At 50.3% G+C, this 23,637-nt stretch overlaps 1 protein-coding gene across 1 annotated transcript; it reads right to left on the reverse strand.

Moving 5' to 3' along the window:
- Positions 1-3,333: 3,333 nt before the first annotated feature.
- On the reverse strand, positions 3,334-18,969 carry ENDOU (endonuclease, poly(U) specific). The gene is made up of 10 exons (XM_010997473.3): positions 18,439-18,969; positions 13,658-13,780; positions 11,427-11,498; positions 10,804-10,938; positions 10,178-10,349; positions 9,594-9,793; positions 6,597-6,710; positions 5,873-5,979; positions 5,018-5,160; positions 3,334-4,446 (listed from the first exon to the last, which is right to left on the reverse strand). Exons 1-10 carry the CDS (start codon positions 18,491-18,493, stop codon positions 4,326-4,328), a joined length of 1,242 nt encoding a protein of 413 aa, XP_010995775.2. The 5' UTR covers positions 18,494-18,969; the 3' UTR covers positions 3,334-4,325.
- Positions 18,970-23,637: the final 4,668 nt, after the last annotated feature.

Consider the following 23,637-nt stretch of genomic DNA (forward strand, 5'->3'; position numbering starts at 1 on the left):
AAAATACCTACTGGAGAAAGAAAATATATGTTAACGGCCTACTTAGCACAGCTTGGGACACAATAAGAGCTTAACAGATGTTATTTCCTGCCCCACCCTCCTGCAAAGCTAAGGTCCAGACCCTGGAATTTAATAACTGCTACATCTCTCTCTGTGTGTCCTACTTGGCTACCTGGGCACTGGGAGATGAAGGTTAAGGTTGATAGCAGGGAAAGTAAACTGCCTCTCTAGTGCAAAATAAAATTTGTATAAGGAAGACAAAAGAATTATAAGAAATAAGCATGTTATTTTGCATTCCTTGTCTCACAACAATGGTGATATTATCCCCATTTCATTGATGATTATACTGACCTGAATAATTAAGAAATTTGCCCATACAGCCAGCAAGGGACAGCCTACATTAATTTGGGGAAATTCTCAGTCATTATTGTTTCAAATATTTCTTCTGTTCCTTTTGCTCTTTCTTCTCCTGGTGTTCCCATTATGTATCTGTTACACCTTTTATCATTGTCCCACGGTACTTGGTAATTATGTTCTATTTTCCTCAGTCTTTGTTCTCTTTGCCTTTTGGTTTTTCAGGATTCTATTGAACTATCCTCACGTTCAGAGATTCTTTTCTCAGCAGTCCATTCTACTAATAAGCCTGTCAAAGGTATTCTTCATTTCTGTTATAGTGCTTTTTATCTCTAGCATTTCTTTTCGGTTGTTGTATGATCAGGCCACCCAAGATGGCTGTTCTCTTTTTCTCTGTACATCCCCTGCCCAACAAGTCCCTGCCTCACCTACACCCTACTCCCGTGACTGACTTTCCCTCTTAATAATAGAGCCTAACAATAAATGTCTACTTCCCCTAGTCCCAGCTAGTGATTGCTCTAACTTTAGATCAGAATGTCTCCACTATGATAGTTTATCAGATGGGTGGTGAGGAGTGTGCTGGCGCCCATTTTCTCTATAACTGGTAACTTCCCTATCTCCCCCACACCTCCATAGTGAAGACTGCTGCCATGTCCTGCCAGTAGGCAGTCCCCTGTGTCTGCTGCACACAGTGGGTGTCACTCCAGGACCTTGCTTCAGGCGGGTAAGACCGCCTTCTGTCTATTAAACCACTGATGTCTCTGTTGCTCACTCTGGGCTCTTTCTTCCACCTTAAGTCTGGGCAAGTACAGGGCTTGCAGGCCTGTGGGGTTCAGCCCAACAATTGTTTCTTAGAGTTTCCATCCCTTTGCTTACATTGCCTGTCTTTTTTTGCACGCTGTCTGCTTTATCCAGTAGAGCCCTTAGCGTGTTAACCATAGTTGTTTTAAGTCCCTCATGATAATTCCAACATTCCTGCCATGTCTGGTTCTGATATTTGCTCTCTCTTTATTTTTTTATATATATTTTTATTCAAGTATAGTCAGTTTACAGTGTTGTGTCAATTTCTGGTGAACAGCACAATACTTCAGTCATACAGTAACATACATATATTTGTTTTCACATTCTTTTTAACCATGAGTTACTACGAGATGTTGAATATAGTTCCCTGTGTGCTCTCTCTTTAAAATGTGTGTTTTGCCTTTTGGTGTGTTTTGTAATTTTGTACGCAGATAGGTTAGGGGGTCTCCAAATAAAGAGACCCAGGCATGGCTTTCTTGACAGAAGAGAAGCCATTTGGGGCCTGAGCCATTTTGTTAGTCTAAGCCTGGCCACAATGCTCAGGACAGGTCTCAGTAATTAATGATCTTAGGGAACAAAAGAATGCAGAAACAAGACTGTTACCAGGTGAGAAAAGTAAGAATAGCAAAGATAATAAATCGGTTTTTCCGTTTCAATGGTAAAGACTGGCCTGAATCGCTCAACCACCACATCAGCTGGAACCTAAGGGATGACGATGTAAACCTTTTCTAACCCTTTTCTCACTTCACTCAACTAAAGCCTGGGCTATGCCGACCGCCCAAGCCCCTTCATGAATATTTATGTGCCCTTAGCTTAAAGCATCCCCGGTTTTGCTGTTTGGGGAGACACTGCTTTGGTAAAGATCCCGGTGTTCTTTCTTGCTTCTAGTGATGAATCCTCCCTTCTCCCGATCTTTGGCTTCATTGTGTCTTTTGGCTCAACAACCACCAAGAGGCAAACCCAGTTTTCACATGACAGTTTTTTCTTGATAGCCAGACATGATGTACCAGTAAAAGGAAGTGCTATAAATAGGCCTTTAGTAATAGGGTGCTGAGATGTGAGGGGTGGGAAAGCACTCCACAGTCCTTTGTAGGTCTGTCTTTTAGTCGGCCTGTGCCTCTGTACTGTAAACTGCACAAGTGTTTCTCAGGTCTTTTCTCCGCCTTTGTGGGGAAAGGATGCGTTGGGGTTGGCTGGAGTTAGTCTTTCCCTCCCCCAGTCAGAGTTAGGCTCTGATAATACCCTAGCCGGTTAGGCTCTGGGTAACCAGTTTCCTTGAGGGCAGACTTTGTTAAGAAGAATTGTTAAGAAGGACAGAATACTCTGGAGTATTTCAAAGTGTTTTTTTTTCTCACACCTGAGCTGGAAGGCTGAAGGAATTTCTCTCATTTATTTACTGTGGGAGCCTGGTGGAGCTCCTGGAGGTAAATCTCACAATATTGTGCAGGTGCCCTATAACTGGGTCCCCTGAGTTGTTTTGTTTTGTTTTAATCTTTTTTTAATTTATTTTTTTGTTGTTGGGGGCAGGTAATTAGGTTTGTTTGTTTGTTTATTTAAATGGAGGTACTGGGGATTGAACCCAGGACCTCTTGCATGCTAAGCATGCAATCTACCACTGTGCTGTAGCCTCCCCCTCACCCCCGTGGAGTTTTTAACTCTCAAAGGCACTGCACTGAGCCTCCAGCAAGACATCAGTTACAGCTCAGGTTTGCCTACTCCAGCACTGGTTTCTGCTCGAGTGTCTCTGTTGCAGTAAGCTGTGTTTTCCTATATTCACCTGTCTTTCCAATCTTGCAGGCAGCAGTTTGCCTGTGTCCTCCTCTCGTACAGATCCAAGAAGAAGTGTTGGTTTTCCCATCTGCTGTTTTTACTTGTTCTTAGGATGCAGTAGTGACTTCCAAGCTCCCTCTGTGTGGAACCAGAAGCTGCAAGGGCCCTCCTTCTACTCTTCACATTACAAGTCCACCAGGACAAATTTTCTCCCCATCTTAGCGAGAGAGACCTGGGGAGTCCTCGGGGACTTTACCGAGATACCATGTCCTCCAGGTCATCCTGAAGAGCCACGAAAGCCAGAAGCATCACTCGTAGCCCTGCTCCTCAGAAAGGGCAGGGAGACAGACAGTCGAGGGGGGCCATACACAAAGAAGAGACCCATTTCCTATTTTCTTAAATGACTTTAATTGGAGACTCAAATCCTCTAAACCGTAGTTCAAGCCTTGCTCTGTGGGACAGTATCTGATTCCCAATGGGGTTAGGGAAGAAATGCATAATCGAGGTTGGAATAGGGAGCCCCAGTCTCCCTGGTCTTCTGCTGTAGAGTTTATGCAAATTGTGGCTGCTGAGTAAGACTTAAAATAATTACATTAGTGACACCCAGCTATAGGTTCCTTTCTTCTTCTGATGCAGAATCTTCCTCCTCTGAGGAGACCTCCTTCACGAACTATTTGGGATCAAAACACAGCTCTGTAGCTGCACTAAATATCTACAGGCTTCTTGGTGCAGTTACTGAGCTGACTGTGAAAACCCCAGGCCTGGAGAAGTCCACTCCCTCTCCAGCCTACTCACTGCACCACCCATTAACCTCTCCACCCAGCGCTGGAGTTCTCCCGGACCCTGTTCTGAGAGGACCTGACACTAGAAAAGACCAAATACCCATCCTCGATCTCCATGGCCTGGTTTCTTTGAGGCCCCAGCATAGGGCTGCATTGCAGTTTGCAGAGCTGTGTACAATAACAGCCATTATAGTCATCTGGAATTTCTGTCAGCCGTTCTTCCTAAGAACAATTGAAAACACCTTCACAGTAAGAATACCATCAGGTTTGCCCCTTCACCAACCCCCAAAAGAGGAAATGGGACAAACCGGTTTACATTAAAAGGAAACACGAGGCCTGGAGAGGTCAAAGGCTTATTCACAGTTCCACCTCCCATCAGGGCAAAGAGCTATCAAGGGTCCCCAGCTTCTGTCTGGGCTCTTGTTTCCAGAATGCTAGAGGCCGAAGATTTGACTGTTTCTCCAGTTTGTATCTTTTCTCTCTCTCCCATATGGGCATTTCTGGATTTGGGAATCCCTCCCTGTCTCTTCCATGCCCTCGCCCTCCAGCCCAGAGCAGATAGCACGTCAGTCCTACAAGAGCCCTCACTGCCCTCATGCCCCTTCCTGGCTCAAAGCTCTATTGGGTGGAGGACACCACGTAGGCTGTGGCGATGTACTTCTTGCCGTTCCCATAGGTTGACTTCTCCCAGGTGTAGGTCTGGATGGCCAAGGGATGTCCGCCCAGGCTTAATTGGCACCTGTGGGGAAAGATCACCAAATCACAGGGACCTGCTTCACTCCACCTCTGTCCCCAGGCTGGAAGGATCAAGTCCAACTGATGCAGAAGGGCTGCACCTCATCTTAAATGGCCTCTAAGGGGGCTCTTTCAAAATCGTCTTATTTTCTGTCTTCTTAAAGAACACTGGTCCTCATCTTTCCCAAAGTAAAACTCTAAAATCCAATCCTAGAGCTGAAGCCCCCAGAAATGAAATGTCTTCTTAGGGTTTCAGAAGTGTTTGGACCCAGAGTCCTCAAATGGTAGAGAAGATGAAGCCTAGTGGTTTCAGACTGCACCCTCTGGGGCTCCAAGGTTCCCCCAAACAGCCTCGGGGCCAAAGAGAGAGGCTTGGAGCCCCAGGGCAACTCCATCTCTAACTGTGTATTGAGGTCCAGTGGAAGATTGCCCTTAGGGGAAAGAGGAGGAGATGGTTCTGCTGCTAAGATGAAGGTTGGCGGCCACCGTCTAATCAAACAGCCTTGTGTCCCAAGCGAGAAAACCAAGGCCCAGAACGGTGATTTGTCCAAGCCCTCTGAGCCACCAGGACTTACACTTTGCCTGGCCTGGCGATGAAGCACAGGGAGTAGAGCGCAAACTCAAACTCAGGGCTGCTGCCGATGAAAGCTGAGCCCACTTGCTTGTAGTAGCCGTCCCAGCTGAACTGCATGGCCAGCACATCGGGGTAAGAATCCCACTGCGGAGAGAGGGCAGCAGAGGGAGGTCTGGTGGGTGCCACAGGGCAGGCAGAGGGGTGGCCAGGATTTGTCGAGGGCCCGTGGGGGCCTGTGTGAGCTTTCTGGGGAGGCTGGATTCTTTAAATCAACAGAGGAAGCAGTCTGCCCCGCTGAGGTGTCTGATTCCCGCTGAGACCCTCCATCTGGAGCCACCAGCAAGTGTCTCCCAAGGAGGCCAGAGTCCGCATCCAGATGGCAGATGCCGGAGAGCGGGGACATAACTATTCCCCGTGGCCCTCACATGTAGAAGAGAGGGACAGTGTATTGCCCCCAAATTATTTCTAGGCCCAGGGCAGTGAAGGTTTCTTTTTTAATAAAAATGTAAGAAGTTTAACTCAGACTAGCCAGACTGAAACTTCTAAGGAAACTCAGGCAATGGGTAATTGCACGTCTTTTGTTTTCCCCTTGGAGAATCCTCTCCTGTCCCAACTCTCCCACTGAGAGAGAGTGCCTTCTGCCTCTGGCCCCCTACAGTTTGGAACCTTCACTGGAAGCATCCTGGCCAGCTAAACCCGCTCTCCAGCAGACAGGAACGTCATATTTATAGTCCCCATTAGGCTGCCAAGAGGGTCAAAGTGAGAGACGAGTCTGACTGTTTGGAATGCAGAATGAGGAGAGGAAGTCTGGGTCCTAACAAGCCTTTTCCAGCCCGTGGGGACACTCAGTACTCACAGGCCCGTCATAGATGTGGCTGTAATAGTCAACCAGGCCTGCCTTCTCCTGTGTGTAAAAGCGGATCCAATTATGGAAGCCAGTGACCTTGCCTTTTTTGACTTCTCCTGTAATAAAGAGATCAGCTTAGGTGATCTGGGCGTCCCCTCCAACCTCTTTCCCCGCTCCCGTGCCAAGGCTGCCCAGTCTCTGACTCCGAGAATATTCACCTGCTCAGCCCCTTGCCCCAATTTCCCAGAGTCCCTCGCATCCCTAACTCTCACCTCAGAAGCCTCCACCCCATTTCAGCTTCAGCCCTGGGAGAGTTCCTTCTCCCAGCTGATGCTGGGCCAATCTGAGATGCTCCTCTAGCCATTTCCCTAGGAGCAAGCCAGCCTTGGTGGGAGCTTTATGGAGTGGGGCAGTGCAGAGAAAGAGCATGGCCTTCTTGGGAAGCGGCGGGTCAAGCCCAGAAGCAGAGGACCATTGAGATACGCAACCATGGCCTCAAACACGTCTCCCTTCCTACATGTGCCCCTTGGGAGCCCCAGTATCTGGTGATCTTTCTACCTTAGATACTCCAGAAGAAACTTCCTCAAAAATGGCTCTCTCAGACCCCTCCCTCTTGGCCCCAAGGTACACGTGCCCCCCACCTCCCACCTCCCACCGCAAGCTGGCCTGGCTGCTGATTCTTCAGTGCCTCTTCATCCCTGCAACTCTTTCTTTCCAAGCAGAGTAATCCCACCTGAGAAGACGTGTTCAAAGCCACTTGAGTCCCCCTCTTCACTGCCTCTTGAATACAGCCCAAACCACATGTTCTTCAAGTCGCTGACAAACTCTCGTTCCGAGCTGTAGCGGTCTGGGGAGAGGCACACAGAGGACTCAGGAGAGGAGAAGGCGGGGCCAGACCCTGGGAAGCAAGGAAGGGCCACCTGCTCCAGCACAAGAGACATGTGGGTTCAACCAACAAATGTATTCAATTGTTCGTTCAACAGTTATCTACGGGGCACCTGTTTTGGGCCAGGCCCAGATCTAAAGGCTGAGAGTTCAGGGAATCCCAAGGACAAGATCCTTGTCTTTACAGTTTATATTCCAGTGAAGGAGACAAATAATAAACAGTATGATTTCAGACAAGTGCTATGAAGAAAATAAAGCAGATTGTCCCATGATGGCTGGGGGTGGGGACAGGGTGGGGGCTCTTCTAGAAAGGCAGATGAGAAAGGCCCCTCTGAGAACGTAGCACTAATCAGGGACCCGGAGGATAAGGAGTCGTCCATGCAAAGATCAAGGGGGAAAGATTCTAACACGTAGAAGGAACAGCAAGTGCAGAGGCTCCAGGACACCTTCGGCTTGGTGTTCAAAGAGCTGACAGCCCATGGGACTGGAGCACAGTGAGCAGGAGGGGACAGCAGTAGGAGAGGAGGACCAAGAAGCAGGCAGCGGCCGGGTCACGTGAGCCACCCACCCCAGCCAAACAGTGATAATAACAAAAATATATGAGTACATTTTATGTGCCCAGCGCCATTTTAAGTGCTTCCAATCCTCACACTGAGTTTTCACAGCAGGTTGGTACTAACTACCCACAGTTTAGAGATGAGGAAACTGAGGCAGACAAAGGTTCTAGAACTCACGCGTAATTACACACTTCATAAGAGGTAGACACTCGAGCTACACAGGTAGCACTCGAGCCTGTACAATCTGGCTCCGGAGACTGATCTCTTAACTACAGCTTCTTGGTGGTGGGAGAGCCACTGAAGGGTTTTAAGCAGGGAATTATGTGACAGGAGCATTGTTTTTAAGGAATCATCCTGGTTGTGTACATAAAGAGGCCAGTGAGGTGTATGAACAGAAGCAGAGAGACCAGTTTTGAGGCTAACGCTCTGTCCACGTCGGCAGTGGTGGCCTGGACTGCAGGGGCGGCCGCAGAGGAGGGGGACACGTGGGCAGATCGCAGATAGATTTTGAAGATGGAAGTGATGGACGGTCCTGGTAGAGGAAAAGTGGGTGGGGAGCAGCAAGATAAAGAATCTAGTATGACTCCTGGGCTTTTGGCCTGAGCAACTGGGTGAATGATGGGGTCATTTATGAGATGAGGAATACCAAAGAAGGAACAGGTCTGGAGGAAAAGGCGGGAACCGTGAGTTCTCTTTACACTAAGTTCTGAGTAGAGACCAGATGGATAGCCAGGGAGAGCTCATGTCGGAGAGGCCGTTGGGACCCAAGGGAAAGGTCGGGGCTGGGGATCTGAATTAGGGAGCCATCAAATATCAACGGTTTACTGCCCAGAACAAAAGAGATACTGGACCTTTTTCCTTCTTTCAAGGATTTAAAACACTAGATATACGTATCTGTATGTATGACTGAAACATTATGCTGCACACCAGAAACAGACACAACACTGTAAACTGACTATACGTCAATAAAAAAGAATGCAAATTAAAAAAAATAACAACACAACTGGAAAACAAGACTGAAAATACATGAAATAACAGCAGTTTCACGGTCTGAATGGCTCCCGCTTACCCGGTGCTGACTTTCCACTGAATGTTTTGCATGCATTGATTCCCCCAAGATGCCATTTCAAAGATAAGGCTCTGACAGGGTCTGAGGGTCTAGTGGCCCAGAGTCACGTGCACCATTAACAAGTGAAAGGAAGTCTCTCTGGCCCAAGGCTATTTGGGGCCAGACCCCAAACGCTTGACCTCTGAAGAGGCGCTGAAAGCCAGCTGTGAGCTGCGGCTGTTTCATAAATGCGGTGGGATGTGAGCTCAAACTTTAAGAATAAGGGGGATGTGGACAGGGAGAGTGGTGTAGGCTGGGTGGGTAGCGGACAGCCTGGACTGGGGCTCAGTCTCCGCCTCCAAGATCCTCTCGTGTGCTTACTACGAAAAGAACACCAGGGGGCAGTACAGGATCGCATCCTCTTTGTAGGGATTGCTTGTGTGTCCCCGGCTTTACCTAAAAACAATGCTACAAACTCTTACCGGGGCTGCCCAAGGATGGAATGCTGCCATCCCACGGCCAGCAAGGAAAGACCTGGCTGGAGCCACTCCCGAGCCAAGGCCCAGCTGCCTGGAGTTCAGGAAAGGAATCTGGAGGACACTAACAAACACACCCCATGCCAAGAAGTCCTGCGGCCCCAACCTTTTTTGGTCGGATTCAAATGATCTCTATCTGGAGTCAACTCCAAGCAGAACCCTTCCCGGTAGAACTTCCCCCAATGAACCTCTGTTGATTTTCTGTTGCTGTTTCCCCAGCAAAAATGTGGAGTGTGCCCCGCCTCCTTTCTGGACTTAGTACCCGAGGAAGGGGCAGAATCAGGGACTCTGCGTGCCCGGAAAGTGGTGCTGACTCTGAGATCACCTGAGGTGGCGGAGAAGTGTTCTGGGGGGCAGTGGGGTGACTCATGGCCTGCAGAGAACCCTGAGACCGAAGCAGCGAGTTGGGGAGTAAAAGAGGCAGCTAAGATTAGGTCAAAGAGATGGGGTGACTTCTAAACCAGACAGAGGTTTGGAAGCTGTTCAGCTCCTGCTTGGGCCCATGGTCTCTTCTGGGCTCCTCTCTGGCCCCCTCCCGCTCACTCCCAGAGGTACACTGGCCTCCACGTGGTCCCCACCTGCTGTCTTAACCTGCCCACCATGGAGCCTCCAGAGGTTCCAGGCCCCCTGCAGGCAGACCCGAGTCCGAGTCAGCACTGCCTCCTCACGGGGCCTGGGGGAGGAGGCCTCACTGCCTCACTCACTCTGCTGATGGAGAAAGCCATACAGCTCCTTCATGACAGCCGTCTTCATGACCTCTCTGAGGAAGGTGTCCTGCTCGGCCAGCTGCTGGGCTGTGAAGTGCTCCCCGCGGCCCGTGTCCCGCTGGTAGTTGTTGAGGAGGTTGATGAAGGCTGCATAGGTTGGCTTGGAGAAGAGCTTCTCATTGACGTATGTGAAGAGCCTGGGGGAGGCGGAGGGAGGCTGGTGAAGGGCCTGAACGTGCGGCAGAAACCCCTCCAGGAACTTCCAGACGCAGGGGCTGGCACGCGAGGGTTGGGTTCAGAGGAAGCGTGGGGACTTCAGAGACTTTTGGGGACAATGCATGAGGTCACTCTTTTCTGCCATGTCATCTCTTGGAAGTATGTTCTAGTCTCAGTCCAGCCACTCCCAGAAACCCTCCCAAAAGGATCCCACAGTCCCTCAAGATGGCTTTATCTATCTCTGGAGACCTATTTTTCCCCTCTCCTTTTGATCCTGCCTGCCTGGAGGAGAAAAGAATTGAGGACCCCAAAAGAAGCAAAGCTTGGGGAGAGACTTTGCAGGAAGAGGAGGGAAGGGAACTCACGGCTCTGGGGAGCAGTCCACTTGGTCTCTGGTCTCTGAGGGCGAGATACATTTCTGGCTGTTGAGAACGATGTCTTCCTTCTGGGCTTTGTTGGTATCTGCCCTGTAGATCTTCTCAGAGATGCCCTGCAGCTCCTCCTTGGTTATGGCATCACTGCTGCGGGAGAAGCCCTCTGGGAGGAATTGGGGGGGGGGGTGTATCTCAGAGCCCGAAGGAGGCCAGGAGACAGGCAGCTGTCTGTGTGCACCCCCTCCTGGGCACCTTCCAGGATCCGGCAGCGGGGGAGAGAGGCTACAATCAGGCACCCTAGTGATTGCATGGCAGGGGCCTGGCCTAAATGATCCTTAAAAATCAGCAATGGCCTTGCCCACAGAATGTCCACAAAATATCCACACGGCCCTCTGCCCCTAGGGAAGTTCTCCCATCGCCTGGAGGGGTTGTTAAAGCAGACTAGGGGTCCCCACCCACATGATTTCTGAGTCATTGGGTCTGGGGTGAGCCCTAGAGTTCCCAAGTCTAATAAATTCCAAGATGATGCTGATGTGGCTGGTCCAGGGACCACACTTAGGAAATTATTGCTCTAGAGAGTTCCCCAGCCTCTGGAGCGACAAGAGCAGGAGACTGACCGTGGCCACATAGGCTCTCGAAGTCCTCACAGCAGTTCCCAAACTCTTGGCAGCGGGCATTGCAGTGGCACGGGTGGTGCTTGTGGAAGGCCTCCTGGCAGCGGCCCTGGCAGGAGTTGGGTGCCGAGTACAAGTCTGCGGGGACACGGAGGAGGTGTGTCCTGGGCAGACTGCTAGGGGTTGCTCTGTCGGGGCGAGTTCCCCCCACCTCCCCCCATCAGCCTTGCTCTCCTGACTCTTCCTATTAAAGAACTCCAGGGAAGGAAAACAAACAAGCTTAATCGGTGCACACCCTTCATGGTCAGGAAGTCCTTTCTGGTGCTGAACTCTACTTTCTGGCCTGTTGTTTTTATAATCTCCTTACTCTAAAAATAAAATCTCTTCCACTTCCCTCTGCCTCTCGCCTCTCTTTCCTGCCTGTTCCCCAGGCTGCAGAGGCCTTTGGGCTGCCTCCCACCCAGGCCTTAAGAGTCCAGCGAGCCCCTCTTGACCACCTCCAGGTGCTGGATTTGGGGCTCATCTGGCCTAGGCCTGGGCCTGTGGCCACTAGCATGGCTGCCCCCTCCTTGTCACCCTCTCAAGTCCCTTAGCCGGATGGTTCCCCTTTGGGGAGGCCAACTCACTGCCCACGGGGGCCCCCTCCGTCTCTTCCTCCAGCTCCAAGAATCGCTCTGGCTCTTCGGAGTCCTCTTCAGCTGCAGATCAGAGAAGTCAAGTCACCAAACATCCCCGAGGGGTCCCTCCTCTTTGTCTCTGGTTGTCAGCTCTCCAAGCCTCAGGGACAAGCATGTGCAGTGGGAACAGTGTGAGGGTACCGTGAACTAGGTGAAGGAGGAGGAAAATCTGAAAATGTGAGGCAGAGGGAGATTGAAAACTGTTCTAAAAAGTGAAAGCACATCCCTGGGGATGAGCTTCCTCGCCGTTTACCCTTCTGATACTCGGCGTGCTCACCCATAAAAAGGGAAGGGGCAGTAGGTGGGCCCTCTGAGGTTGGCATGACTTTTCTTGAATGTAAACCTATAGATGGGTAGATGTGACTGGCTCCAAACGACAAGGCCCTCTCTTAGGAACGTCCCTCACCTACAGTGACTCCCAGAGTCAAGGGTGAATTCCTCCCAGGCCTTGTGGAATAGAACTGTTTCCTGAGATACCAACTGCCCTACTTTCTTCACAATTATACTTGGCCGTGGCCACAAAGGCTGTGTTTGGGTGGAAGGCGTGTTCAGAAAAGCACATTCCTGTTGCTGCCCTGTTCCCTTTCCTGCGTGCTGAGTGACTGCAGCCTCATCTCGGGGAGGGGACGGGGGGAGAAGGGCGCAGTGAGGGTGGGGAGCGAGAGGAAGAAACGCTCCTGGGGACTCTCAGCTCCTTCCTCATCACAGAGCAGAACGAATTCTCACAAAGAAACAACACCATTAGAAAGTGCGTCAGCATCTGTCAGTGGGTTCACTGGATAGCATCATGTTATCACCATTGGTACCATGGGGCAGGTTATTTATTCAGTCAACAAACATCCTCTGGTCACTTGCTTTCTGCCAGCCTGTGTTCTAACTGCTAACAATCCACAGGTTCTTAACTCAGCTGCATTTGACACTACATAGACTTTTGTGAACTGATCTAGAATCTCAACCATCATTTACAATATTTTTCCTATAGGAAAAGAATGCTGAGTTGCAAATCAGAGATTAGTGATGAAATGGCTCCTAGACTGAATATCAGCTCTATCCTGAAATGCCAGCCTGATGAGCCCAGGTGAACAGGCCTTCCTATGTCTGCTGAATGGGGCAGAGGGTAGCAGAAGAGCGGTGGGCTCTGATTCTGGCACTGAGTTCTGGGCCTGAGTTTCCCTGCCCTGACCTGATCAGCAGAACTTCTGCTAGTATGAATGGTTTTGTGTAAATTGAATCAGCGTTTCTTCTGAGGGCATGTGACTGGGTCAGCAGGGACCACTTGGGCAAATTAGGAAAAGGTACTCCTTTCTCTTCACCAAGACACATGGCTTAGTGAGACGGGTACAGATTCAACTTTGGTCTAACTCGCCTTCTCAGTCTGGGGCTTTTGTGCAGTGCACAGCCTGTACAACTTTGTGTAGTGGTCTTGCTGGCCATCGTCCACCATGGCTTCAGTGACTATGTTTTCCAAACTGGGAATCAAGGCACACAGTTTGACAGGGAACTTGGCAAGGCTTTGTGTCACAAAGCAGAAGACCATCTATCTGGGAGTCTAAAACTTTGGAAGCCTTTAAACAAGGAAATTATTCCAAACAAGTTTTTCAAATGATTCATTTAAAACTGTGTGGTTGGAGTAACAGAGGGACAACTGACTTTCCAGGGTGGTGCATGTCCCATTTGATCGCTGGCCTTAGGATGGCAGGTTGGTCCACACGCCCCAGGAAGTGCGGTGCGAATTGTGATGGTCACTGTGACCCTTTGCAGGCTCCCTGGTGGCACTCAAGTTGGGAAAGTTCACTGCCATTTTTATACTTCGGCAAATAATAATTGGTAATGTAATATATGCTCAAATAATATTTTCTTCTTTTTCGCTTTTTTGGGGATGACTTAAACTTTCAAGATATTACTCATCCTGATAGTTCCTAGACAGACATTCCAGGGAAATGACATCTATTTTAAGTTGAGGTTTTACATTGGAGGCATCAGAGAATACCTGGGACAAGTGGCGACCAAAGTGGCTCTGCCCGTCAGTGTCCTCGTTCAGGCCCTTGGAGCCCTGCCATCAGTCTGGAACCCTGCTCTGGACAGCTGGACACCCTGGCCAGCAGCCCCTCAGGCAGGCTGGCTGTGATCATGACCTACCTGCCATGCCTCCCACACCGTTCACCCAAAAGGAGCCTCACCGATACACAGGTACTCATAGTCTTCACAGCAGTCCCCGTGCTGGGGACACCGGCGGTCACACTGGCAGGCAGCGTCCCGGTCAAATTTCTCATAACAGCGAGATGCGCATGATTCCGTTCTGTCTGTGGGCAGTAAAGGTCACAGATTCAGCTCTGTGCAGATCCTCCTCTCATCACAGTACCCTCTGCGGGAGGGTTCCCAGCAGGGGCCCCATCTGGCAGGGAAGGTCATTGCCAGCTGCCAGGGAGCTGTACGTGCACAGCCTCCCATGCACAACATGAGCCTCGCCCCCACTGCCCACCATCCCCACCCACTGACTATTGCAAGGCTCATGATATAGACCAGGGTCACAAGCTACTGGGGCTAGACTTGTAACACACATGAGTCAAGAAGCAGGGAGGCAGTAGAAAGAAGTGGGAACTGGGACTAACTTGACAACCATGCCCTGCCTGAAATTGGCAGCTGCTGTCAGCTCCAGTCAATTGTTACCACATTGGGATGCAGGCTGTGTGGCCAGAGCCTCCAGTTTTTCAAGAGAAGCCTTAATTTTTATGTGAAACTTTTCAAATTTTTAAATATTTGGACAGAACAAAGAGAGGGGTCTGTGGGCCAGGTGTGGTCCAGAGGCCACTATTCACCTGTCCTGTAGAGGATGGTGAATCACTGTCACTCTAGTGATCCCACCTGCCCTCTTCCTCTGTCCCATCCCCTGCCTCTCATCCTGTCCCTTTTACGTCTTCTGCTTCTTTGTTCTTCCCTCCCCTTCGTTTGCTCTCCTCTGCACCCCCTTTCCCACTGTGTCCCATCTTTCTGTTTCTTCTAGTCCTGGGCATGCATTTGGATGAGTTTAGCTCAGGATGGGGAATGAGGTGGGTGTGAGTGAGAACTGGGCTTTGGAATAGGATCTGTTATGCAACCACAGACCACATCCCTTACTCCAGCCAAATGGCTTGCAGAAACAAGCTTTTGGCGCAAGGGGCATATAACAACAAATTTTGAAAGAAATGGTACAAACCCACCATCACTCCTAAAAAAAACAGGCCCACCACAGCAAAGACAGTGGAGAAGGCAAGCCAGGGCAACAGCTGGCTGGGTGCCCTTTCCTTCCACTCTGGGCTGAAAGGGTGATAACAGACTCTTTGTTTGTATTTGAGGTTCCTGGGGTTTGGAAATAGTGGGTACTGGGTCAGGCCGTGGGTTACGGAGAATGTCAAGATCAGAGTCAGACTTACAGTTAACACTGGCATTTGTGTGAATGAAGAATCTGAAACCTAATTTTGGCCAGAGTTGGGGTTAGTTAGGTTTAGATTAAGAGCTCCAGTTAGGATTTGGGCTTGAATTAATTACTGAGAAAGTAACAATTTTGTGTTGCTGTTTGGGCGAGGAATGGGGAATAGATTTAAAATGACATTCAGGGTTGAGAAACATGTCAGGACAAGGAAAGGAGAAAAAAAAATCACAATTTTGCCTTTGATTAGATTTAGGGTTTGGTTCTGGTTGTGATTCCACAGAGGTAATAGCATTATGATTTAGCCTGGACTGGGGTGGAAGTGGATGTTAGGGATGTGGGTTTAGTTACGAGTTTGGATTCTGGGATTAGGGTTTATACTGTGCAGAAGGAGGCACAGCAGAGAGGTCAAGGGCTCGAACTCTGGCACCAAAATGCTTGAGGCTGGAAATCTGGTTCTGCTGCTTCCTGGCCATGTGATCTTGAGCAAGTTATTTGACCTTTTGTGCCTCAGTTTCCTTATCTGTAAAAGTGGGATAATGATGGAACCCATCTCATGGACTAGTCATAAGAATTAAATGAATTAATGTTTATAAAGCACTTAGTAGAGTGCATGATACATAGTAGCACCATGTAAGTGTTGGAGAAATAAATGGTGGCAATATTCCTGCCCATCTTCAAGGTGGCAAGTGTCCAGACTGGCTGGAGCAGTCTTTTCCTGCCAACATACTTAATCTAGCTGACTCCTTCCCTGGTTTCATCTGAACCATCCCTTGGGCTGGAGTGTCAGCACATTTATGTTGCTGACAGCTTCCTGGCTGACACCATCTCTATGGGTCTGTGTTCTTTACATCAGAGAAGTGTCAAGTCAGGATTAATCCAGGTTCTGGGGCAACTTCGCATTGTGTAAAATGCCTCCAGTGTGGCCAGGAAGGCAGATCCAGTGGGCTGTCCCTAAAAAAGACCAGACCCAAGGCCACTTGTCCCTTCCAGCCCAGAGGAACTCCTCCTGCATCTTAAATGATGCTCCCTTGGAACCCCAAGGCAAAGATCTTAAGAAGTTTTCAGCCCAGAAGGAAGGCTCTGTGAGCTGCCTGCTCAGTCAGCCTGGCAGTACACCCAGAATCCAAAGGGAGAGAATTGAGAGAAATCAGGGCAACGTTGGTAATGGATCAGCAGAGTCCAAGGAAGGAATTCACTCCATTCCAGCAGCTGGCATTGCTTGAGAAAGGCTGCAAGTGAATAGTGAGCTCTGTAGCGTCAGGAGGACACCCCCACTGGCCCTGCCTGAGTGGACTTTTTCATCTCTGTTCAAGAACTCTGTCCTCAGTAAGAACCCCGAAGCCGGGATGCTTCACACCTCTGTAAATCTGATCAGCCTCAAGAGGACTTTGGGATTTGAAGGGGAAGGGGAGGAGCGAGAGGGACTTTTCCTTGCAGGCACTTCCCGTGCTGTTCTGGGGACACTCAGCTGCCTAGTCGCCCTGACTACTCACTCCAGCGCTCCCACGCATCACCTCCCATTCACACAAACACTGGAGCAACAGCCAGGCATCTGAATCACTGCTCCAGGAACCCTCCACCTTTTGTCCCTCTGCCCCATCTCTCTGACTCTCTCTTTCTGCCTTTAGTCATTTTGGCCTTTCTTCTCCAAGACACAGATTCATCCCTGGTAAAGAGCTTATCACCCTCTGCAGCCTCCCACTCCCTCACAAAATGCTAAATTCCTCTGCACATTCTAAGACTTCAATATGCCAGAGCACCACACCCTGTCTGCATTGCCCACCAAGAAGGCCCAGTTCCAAGCCTGGGTGTCCCTATATACCGGCACTCAGCCCCTCAGGTGGTTGGAGGATCCTACATCTGTGCTTCTCTGGGTTCCCCGGATACTGTTTCCTTGGAGATCTGGTCAACCAAGATTTACTTCCAGGAGCAGATTCCTGCCTCAGTTCACTTGAAACAACAAAGGACCCAAGGCTGGCAATGATTCTCCAGTACATTTCATATTTTTGCATCTAAGCACAGAGATGCTGGAATACCAGAGACAAGAGCAAAGCCTCTACCCTTCCACCACCCAGGAGACCCTCACCTCCCCGTCAGTCCCACAGCAGGACCCACCACCGCAGGGGCAAGGGCTCCACCTGTACTTCTGAAGCCGCTGTTGCCTCAGCCCTCAGGAATGTCTCCCAGGGACCAATGTCTCCAGTAGATCTCCTCTCCAGAGACTGGGGCACCCCCACCCCACAGCCACTCCTCACTGAGCTAGATGCTCTCGCACCCTTCCTCACCATCCACCACCCAGAGCTCAGACAGCTGATTCCCGGCTGCTCTGCCGTGGGTGTCAGAGCAGGGGATCCCAGCATGGGAGACCTGGGAACAGCTTTCCCCTCTAGAGGGTCTCCATTCAGGAATCCCGTTAGGGTCTCCTTATCCACAACCTGACTGGAAATGATTCTGAGAGTAAACTTTGTATTTATATAAGTTATTTTATATAAATAAGTATTAATCATATATTATAATCAATATTTACTATTAATTATATATAAATATAAAAATATTTGTATATTATATAAATATAAATTATACATATGATTTATAAATTTTGGTATGTAAATATATATTATATAAATAATATCTTTATGTAACTTATTTATAAATAAATATAAATTATTTAATATTTATTTATATTTATATTCAAAATCATAATCAAAGACCCAATTCATTGAGATCCCACGCCATGTAGGGTGCCTCTTAGGCGCTGTCTTATTTAATGCTTGCACCAGTCCTATGTAGGAAAGACGTGGTGGGGTTGGGATGGGTTTCAACCTCAGATTCTTTCTCCTCTGGGCAGAGGAGGATTCTCCCCACCCCTCAGCTCAGCCCCCTCCCTTAGTACATTTCCCACTCACCTACTAACTACCAATTACCACATCAGCGTGAACACTTGCCAGCTGTTAAACAGGAAAGTGCTCCTGTCCTCAGCCGCAGGTCCCACCCCCTGCACCGCTAGTACCTGGGTCCTTCTCTGCTTTCGTTCCTCTAACGTGAGACAAGACCAGTTCCTCTGACCACTTACTTGTACAGCCCCAGATAGCATGTGGCCTCCCTCCTGGTCAGGGCTCTTCCCATTTCCCCCTGAGCCTGCCCACCTCCTAAGGCTTTACCCAGAGAAACGTCCCACCCCTGACAACTCACCATGGAGGGAGTGACCCAGGCAGCCAAGACGTTCAAACCCACAGCCCAGCAGCAGCCCCAGAAAGCAAAACCTCAGTGAGATCAAAAGTCAGGTTCGGCTAAGTGATGCTCAGGGTTCGCCTTCCAAGGTGTCAAGACAGGGCTTGCAGGGCATCATTCCATCAGCCTTGCAGCTCCCTTTACACGACCCAGTCCACTCCAGAGGCAACTCCTGCCCCAGACCAGGCCAGGTCTAAGGGGTCCATGGCTTTTGGACAGAGCTGGCCTTCCCTTGTCTTGATACCCTCCCCCTCTACCAAGTCCCCCAACTCTGCTTCTTCATGCAGGGCCCTGTCATCCCCACCAGTAGCAACTTACCAGCCCAGGCCAGGCCACAGAGCATGGCCACTAGCAGGGGTACACAGGCCCTCATGGTGTCCAGTTGGAGGCTGAAAGGGGTTGGCTGTTGGACTTTCACCAGACTCCAGGTGACTGTCACAGCTCCCAAATGAGCCTTACTGCCCAGGCTGATGCTTTTAAAGACATCAGAACTTGTGGATCTGGTGCCTCCAGATCCTTACAGGGAAAAAAAGGAGAGGGAGGGACCCCAGATGGAAGGAGACGGGGAGAGGGTGGGGCCCTACAGCTGTTGGAAGCCAGAGGCAAGGTGACTAAGCAGGCAGGTAATGCCAGATGTTCAGAACAGGTAATGCTAGCTGTTTGGAGCTAGAAAATAGGTCATGCAAGCAGGCACAGCACCTTGGGTCGCTTTGGGGGCTTCTCTGACCAGGCTAGGAGCGTCCATGGGCTTATCTTTGGGTGACGCCCTCTAAACATCCACCTACTGGGAAGCCGCTGGCCCAGTCTTCCAAGGGACTATAACGGGCTCCAACTTTGAGCTCCAGGGGCTCAGTGTGAGGAACGTAGTAAGAGGATTATTAAATGTTTGACAGTCCGTGCTTAAGCCAGGACTGGGGTCATCGGAAGGAGAGCTCTGGGAAGCATGTTTCAGAAACAAGTGCTTTTCTTACCACATCAAGCCGCACGCAGCTACATCACCCTAGAAACACCATGCAAATGGGCCTCCAACCCTTACTGAGTTAGCATCTCAGGATCTCACAGGTTCAGATTTATGAGGCCGGGGAGGGCAGGAGGCCTCTTAAAGGCAGCCAGAAGGCCCAGCCTCCCCCTCCTCCCTTCATCCCCTACTTACCATCCTCTCCCACGTGGACCCCTCCCCAGAGAGGGGCGAAACTGCTCAGGGCTCTATCTTCCCAGGTCCCAGAGCAGAGGTGCCGCAGCATGGGGCTGCCACGCTGTCCCCTCCTAGTAAAGGTCAAATCTAAATAAAACACCCTTTCTAGGAAGAGCCCTGCATGGAGATCTCCAGCCCTCTCAAAAAAGAAAATTCTCATAGAAAAAAGGCAAAACTGATGACAATTGAGACCACTCTGTAGTGATTTTTTTCTGGGAGTAGAGTCATCGCAGGGGAGCGCATCCTCCTCAATCAGCGTTAAGAGTGGCATTTTCTTCTTCTCTCTGGCCCTCAGTGTTATCTTTGCAATAGTGGGGTTGGGCCTAATGATGCCTTCTAAGTCCTCAGACTTCAATTTCCAAGCTTCCCACCCATGCCCCAGGGCAGGCAGTTGGGATGGGTTAAGGAGACTCCTCCAGCCGCTTGCTGTGTGGACAGGAGACCAAACGTGGGACCTCAGGGAGGAGAGGAAAGACAGGGCACCTTGCCATGGGCTCACACCTGAAGCACTCTGAAGAGTAAGCCTCGTCCTTTATTCCAGGAAGGAACCCTAAAGGGAGTAGGAGCCGAAATGGCTGCTTTGTTTGCATAAGTGTCATTTGCACAACCCAAAGGCAGGCAGCTGAGCCACTGCCAGGCAGAATCCTCATCCTCCCTGGATTGGCAGCATGTGGACAGATCTCGGACTCTGATACTTTTAGGGAATAAATGAGTGTCCCTGGCCCGAGCACGAAGTAATGGCGCCTCAGAGTTTGGAACTGAATGCTCTATCCCTTCCAGGGGCCCAGCTAGATAGACTCTGGGCCAGGTCAAAGCTATCAGAGTGGGGGTGTTCTGGCCAGGGTTGCCCTGATGTCCCACTGGACTGACTATGGGATGGAGTTTCACGGGTAGGGGAGGTATGGGTCAGGATCAAGGCTGGGAGCTGGGGAGACAGTTGAAACTGACCTTATAGGGCCAGATGGGTCATCAGAGGACCCGAGTATTCCAGACAGGGGCCTCCAACCAGAGCCACAAGGTCGATCTTAACAACAATGGCCAACAAGGGACGGAGCACTTACTGTGTGTGTGTCACCCACGAAGAGCTTCCTATGCTCTCTCTCCCCCATTCTCACTACAACCTTTAACAGGCTCTATTGTTACTCTCATTTTACAGACGAGGAAACTGAGGCACAGAAAGGTTAGGAGATGTGCCCAGGAGCATAGGTTTATCAAGGTATGCAGCAGGGCTTCAAACCCAGATCCCCGTGACCAGAGGCCGTACTAATGAGCAGTGACGCCACATCACCCCCAAAACATCAACTTTCAAAATGCATCAACAACCACTTAATTATGTCTCAGTTGCTATGCAAAGTGGTCTGGAATCAGATTCATCGGAATTAAAGGGACCTCCATGGTCACCCAGCTCCAGTTCTCATATGATGCTGCCATGCCCTAAACCACCCTAAATCATCGCCCTGCCTCCCCAGGAAGGCCTCTGGTGCCAAGGAATCTCACCCTCTTGGGGATGCTCATCACCCCCTCTTCCCAGATCTGATTCCCAAACCCCAGGACTCTACAGCCCAAGGCATGCTGACATGGACAACAGTCAACAGGTTGGTCAGAAAAAGTCCTTTCAACCAATATATGAACATACAGCTGTACATTCATACAAAGATGTCTCATAGATCAACTTAGATGCACATATATATGTATACAGAGACAGACATTAAACTGTATTTCAGACAGCTTTCTCTTCCAGGCTGGCCTGGCCAAGTTCTCCCCCAGTTAGGTCCTCACCTCAGCTTTCCACTCCTGATTGAAAGTTCTTCTTCCCAAGGAGCCACCGTGTGGGCCAGCCAGCAAGGTGAGAGGCCCAGGAGGCCAGGTTCCAGAGACTGAGTGGGGAGAGCAGGGCAAGAGGTGCCTGTGGATGGTACACCCGCAATGAGAACACCAACGGAGGTGCCTCCCCCACGTCAGGAAGTGAGGAGAAGGCGCAGCTGTGGCCTCTGTGGAGGCTTGGAGGGTGGAGAAGAGAATGAAGCTGTCTGGGCTGGGATCCGGGTGGCCGTCAGCCATCAGTGGTGTGAGGAACAGGGATTCCAGCAGCAAAGATTTATGGATGCTCATTATATGCCTGGTGTTGTGCTGTAACTGGACTGGCAGGGTTCGGGCTGGGCTAGAAAGCTGTTCTTAGAACCCGTTGGAACCCAACCCATTGGATGACAGAGGAGCCCCAAAATTAGGTCACTGCTTGAAGCAGACCACACTCATCTCTGGGCTACCGAGGTGGTCAGGGCTGTCACGACCAATAGGCTATGGGAGAGACTGATCCAGGGGGCTACGAAAGGGGACATACGCCTCGCCCAGCCTATTCCACTACCCTTGAACTCTCTGAAACCAAGGCCAGGTCACTTCAGCACAGGACCAGAGACTGGAAGGGCTCTGCAGCTGGCCCAGCACAGGTGAGGCCTGGAGTCTCTTACCCAGAGGACCCTGGCACCTGAAGATGCTGTGTGTCCAGACTGCAACCCGCTGTGGCCAGGGAGTACCCCAGGATGGCCACCTGCAGCTGATCACTCGTGAACCACCTCTTACTGAATGTGTCTTAGAACGGCCTCATGTGTGGTTTTCTCCCATGTCAGTTCGTGTACTGTGTACTACAACTGGGTCTCCAGGCTTTTTTTTCTTTTTTTTTGAGTTTGTGAGCATCCCTGACATTCATCATCACACTCACCACCGGCCCTAGGTGCATTAGTCAGACCTGCCGCCAAGCCCATTCATCACAGAATCCCAGGCTGTCCTTCTGGTTCTGCTGGCCATGCCCCAAGCTGGTCCCCTACCTGAAATGCCCTCCCACAACTCGCCAGCTATCCATCCCCTACTCATCCTCCAGGCCCAGGGCAAATTCCCCCTTCCGCAAAGCCTAACTTCCTTCTCCAATCCTGCCTATGGACTCAGTTCTTGACACTTGTCCTGTGTGCCTTTGAAACACATCACACCCACCTCTGATAGATGTTGCTGCCAAGGGAGTGTCGGTTAACCCTTGCACTGCCACTTAACTTTTCTTCCATACAGATCGTTTCTCCAGCTGGCCTCTGAAATTCCTGAATATAGGGACTCCACCTCATGGGTCCCCTCTACTGCTTTGTATTGTCAGCCAGTGTGCGTTAGACAACTGTCAACTTGTGCCTGGACCCTCAAAGCATCGGTGAATGAGCAAAAGCATGAATAAGAAAACTGAGCCTTCCAGCCCTACTTGTGATCAAGGCTCAAGGGATGATGATTAGCAAAACAGAGAGATGAGAAGGACCCCCTCAAGAGCCCTGGAGGCTCTGGAGTTGGTACGTGTGGGAGGGGGCAGGGGGCTTACGCACAGTGGATGGACAAGGGAGTAGGGATTCATTTTGTAGTCATGATTTCATAGCAAACACTACTTGCATTTGGGACCAATGAAAACCTGGGGCGGGGAGCAGGGGTACCCAAAGCCCCAAACCACGCCTTGGCACCACCACTGCAAAGGAGCAGCCAGTGCAGGGATCGGCAAGATCTCAGGATTCCAGCAGCTTCTGAATCCACCAGGTAAAGATAACGCAACTTTATCCTGCTTTTGAAGATCTCAAATAACCACCTGCCGACACTTTTAGCCAGCTGTGCAAATGTTTTACACTGCCTGCGAGTGATCATAAAATAAAACTCCTATTTTATGTCGTCAAACCCCAGTGGCTTTGGAGAGGGTCTGGAGGCCCAGATGGGAACAAAGGGAAGTGAATAAGAGAGGCAGACAGCGATTAGGAGGCTCAGAGACAGCAGGGGAGTAGCAAGGAAGGTCAAGATCAAGACAGAGAGCCGGGCGGAGGCTGACCAGGAACCAGGCGCTGGGGTGAGGCACCTCGCCCACCGCTCGCCCCAGGTGTGTTGGCACAGCCAGCTCTTCTGCCCTCATGAGACGATGACAGCACTGGCAGGAGCAGTTCCCAGCCCAGTCTGGAGAGCTCCAAGCTAGTATCATAATTACTGTGCTGAGGTGTGACGGAAAAGCCGGGCTGGGCCTAACTTGTAAATCTAAGTGTAACAAGTGTCGAATTACTGATCTGAGTTCTACTGGGCTAAGTCATAAATCTAAGTTAATAAGTGTCGGTTTGCTGATTCCCTGCTCATTTTTTTTTGCTAGCCAGCTAAATTTTCAGAGAGGCATATCTGGCCTTGGAATGTCGGTCTGCTGCCTCCCTGCCTCTGCTTTTGTGATAAGGATGCTACTAAAGCTGTTCCATGCCTATTGGCTGAATACCCCAAGCTTGTAATTAACCCTATAAAATCTCATGCACACGTCTTGGAGG

This window comes from Camelus dromedarius, chromosome 11 (assembly GCF_036321535.1).
Source record: "Camelus dromedarius isolate mCamDro1 chromosome 11, mCamDro1.pat, whole genome shotgun sequence".
Classification (NCBI taxonomy): domain Eukaryota; kingdom Metazoa; phylum Chordata; class Mammalia; order Artiodactyla; family Camelidae; genus Camelus; species Camelus dromedarius.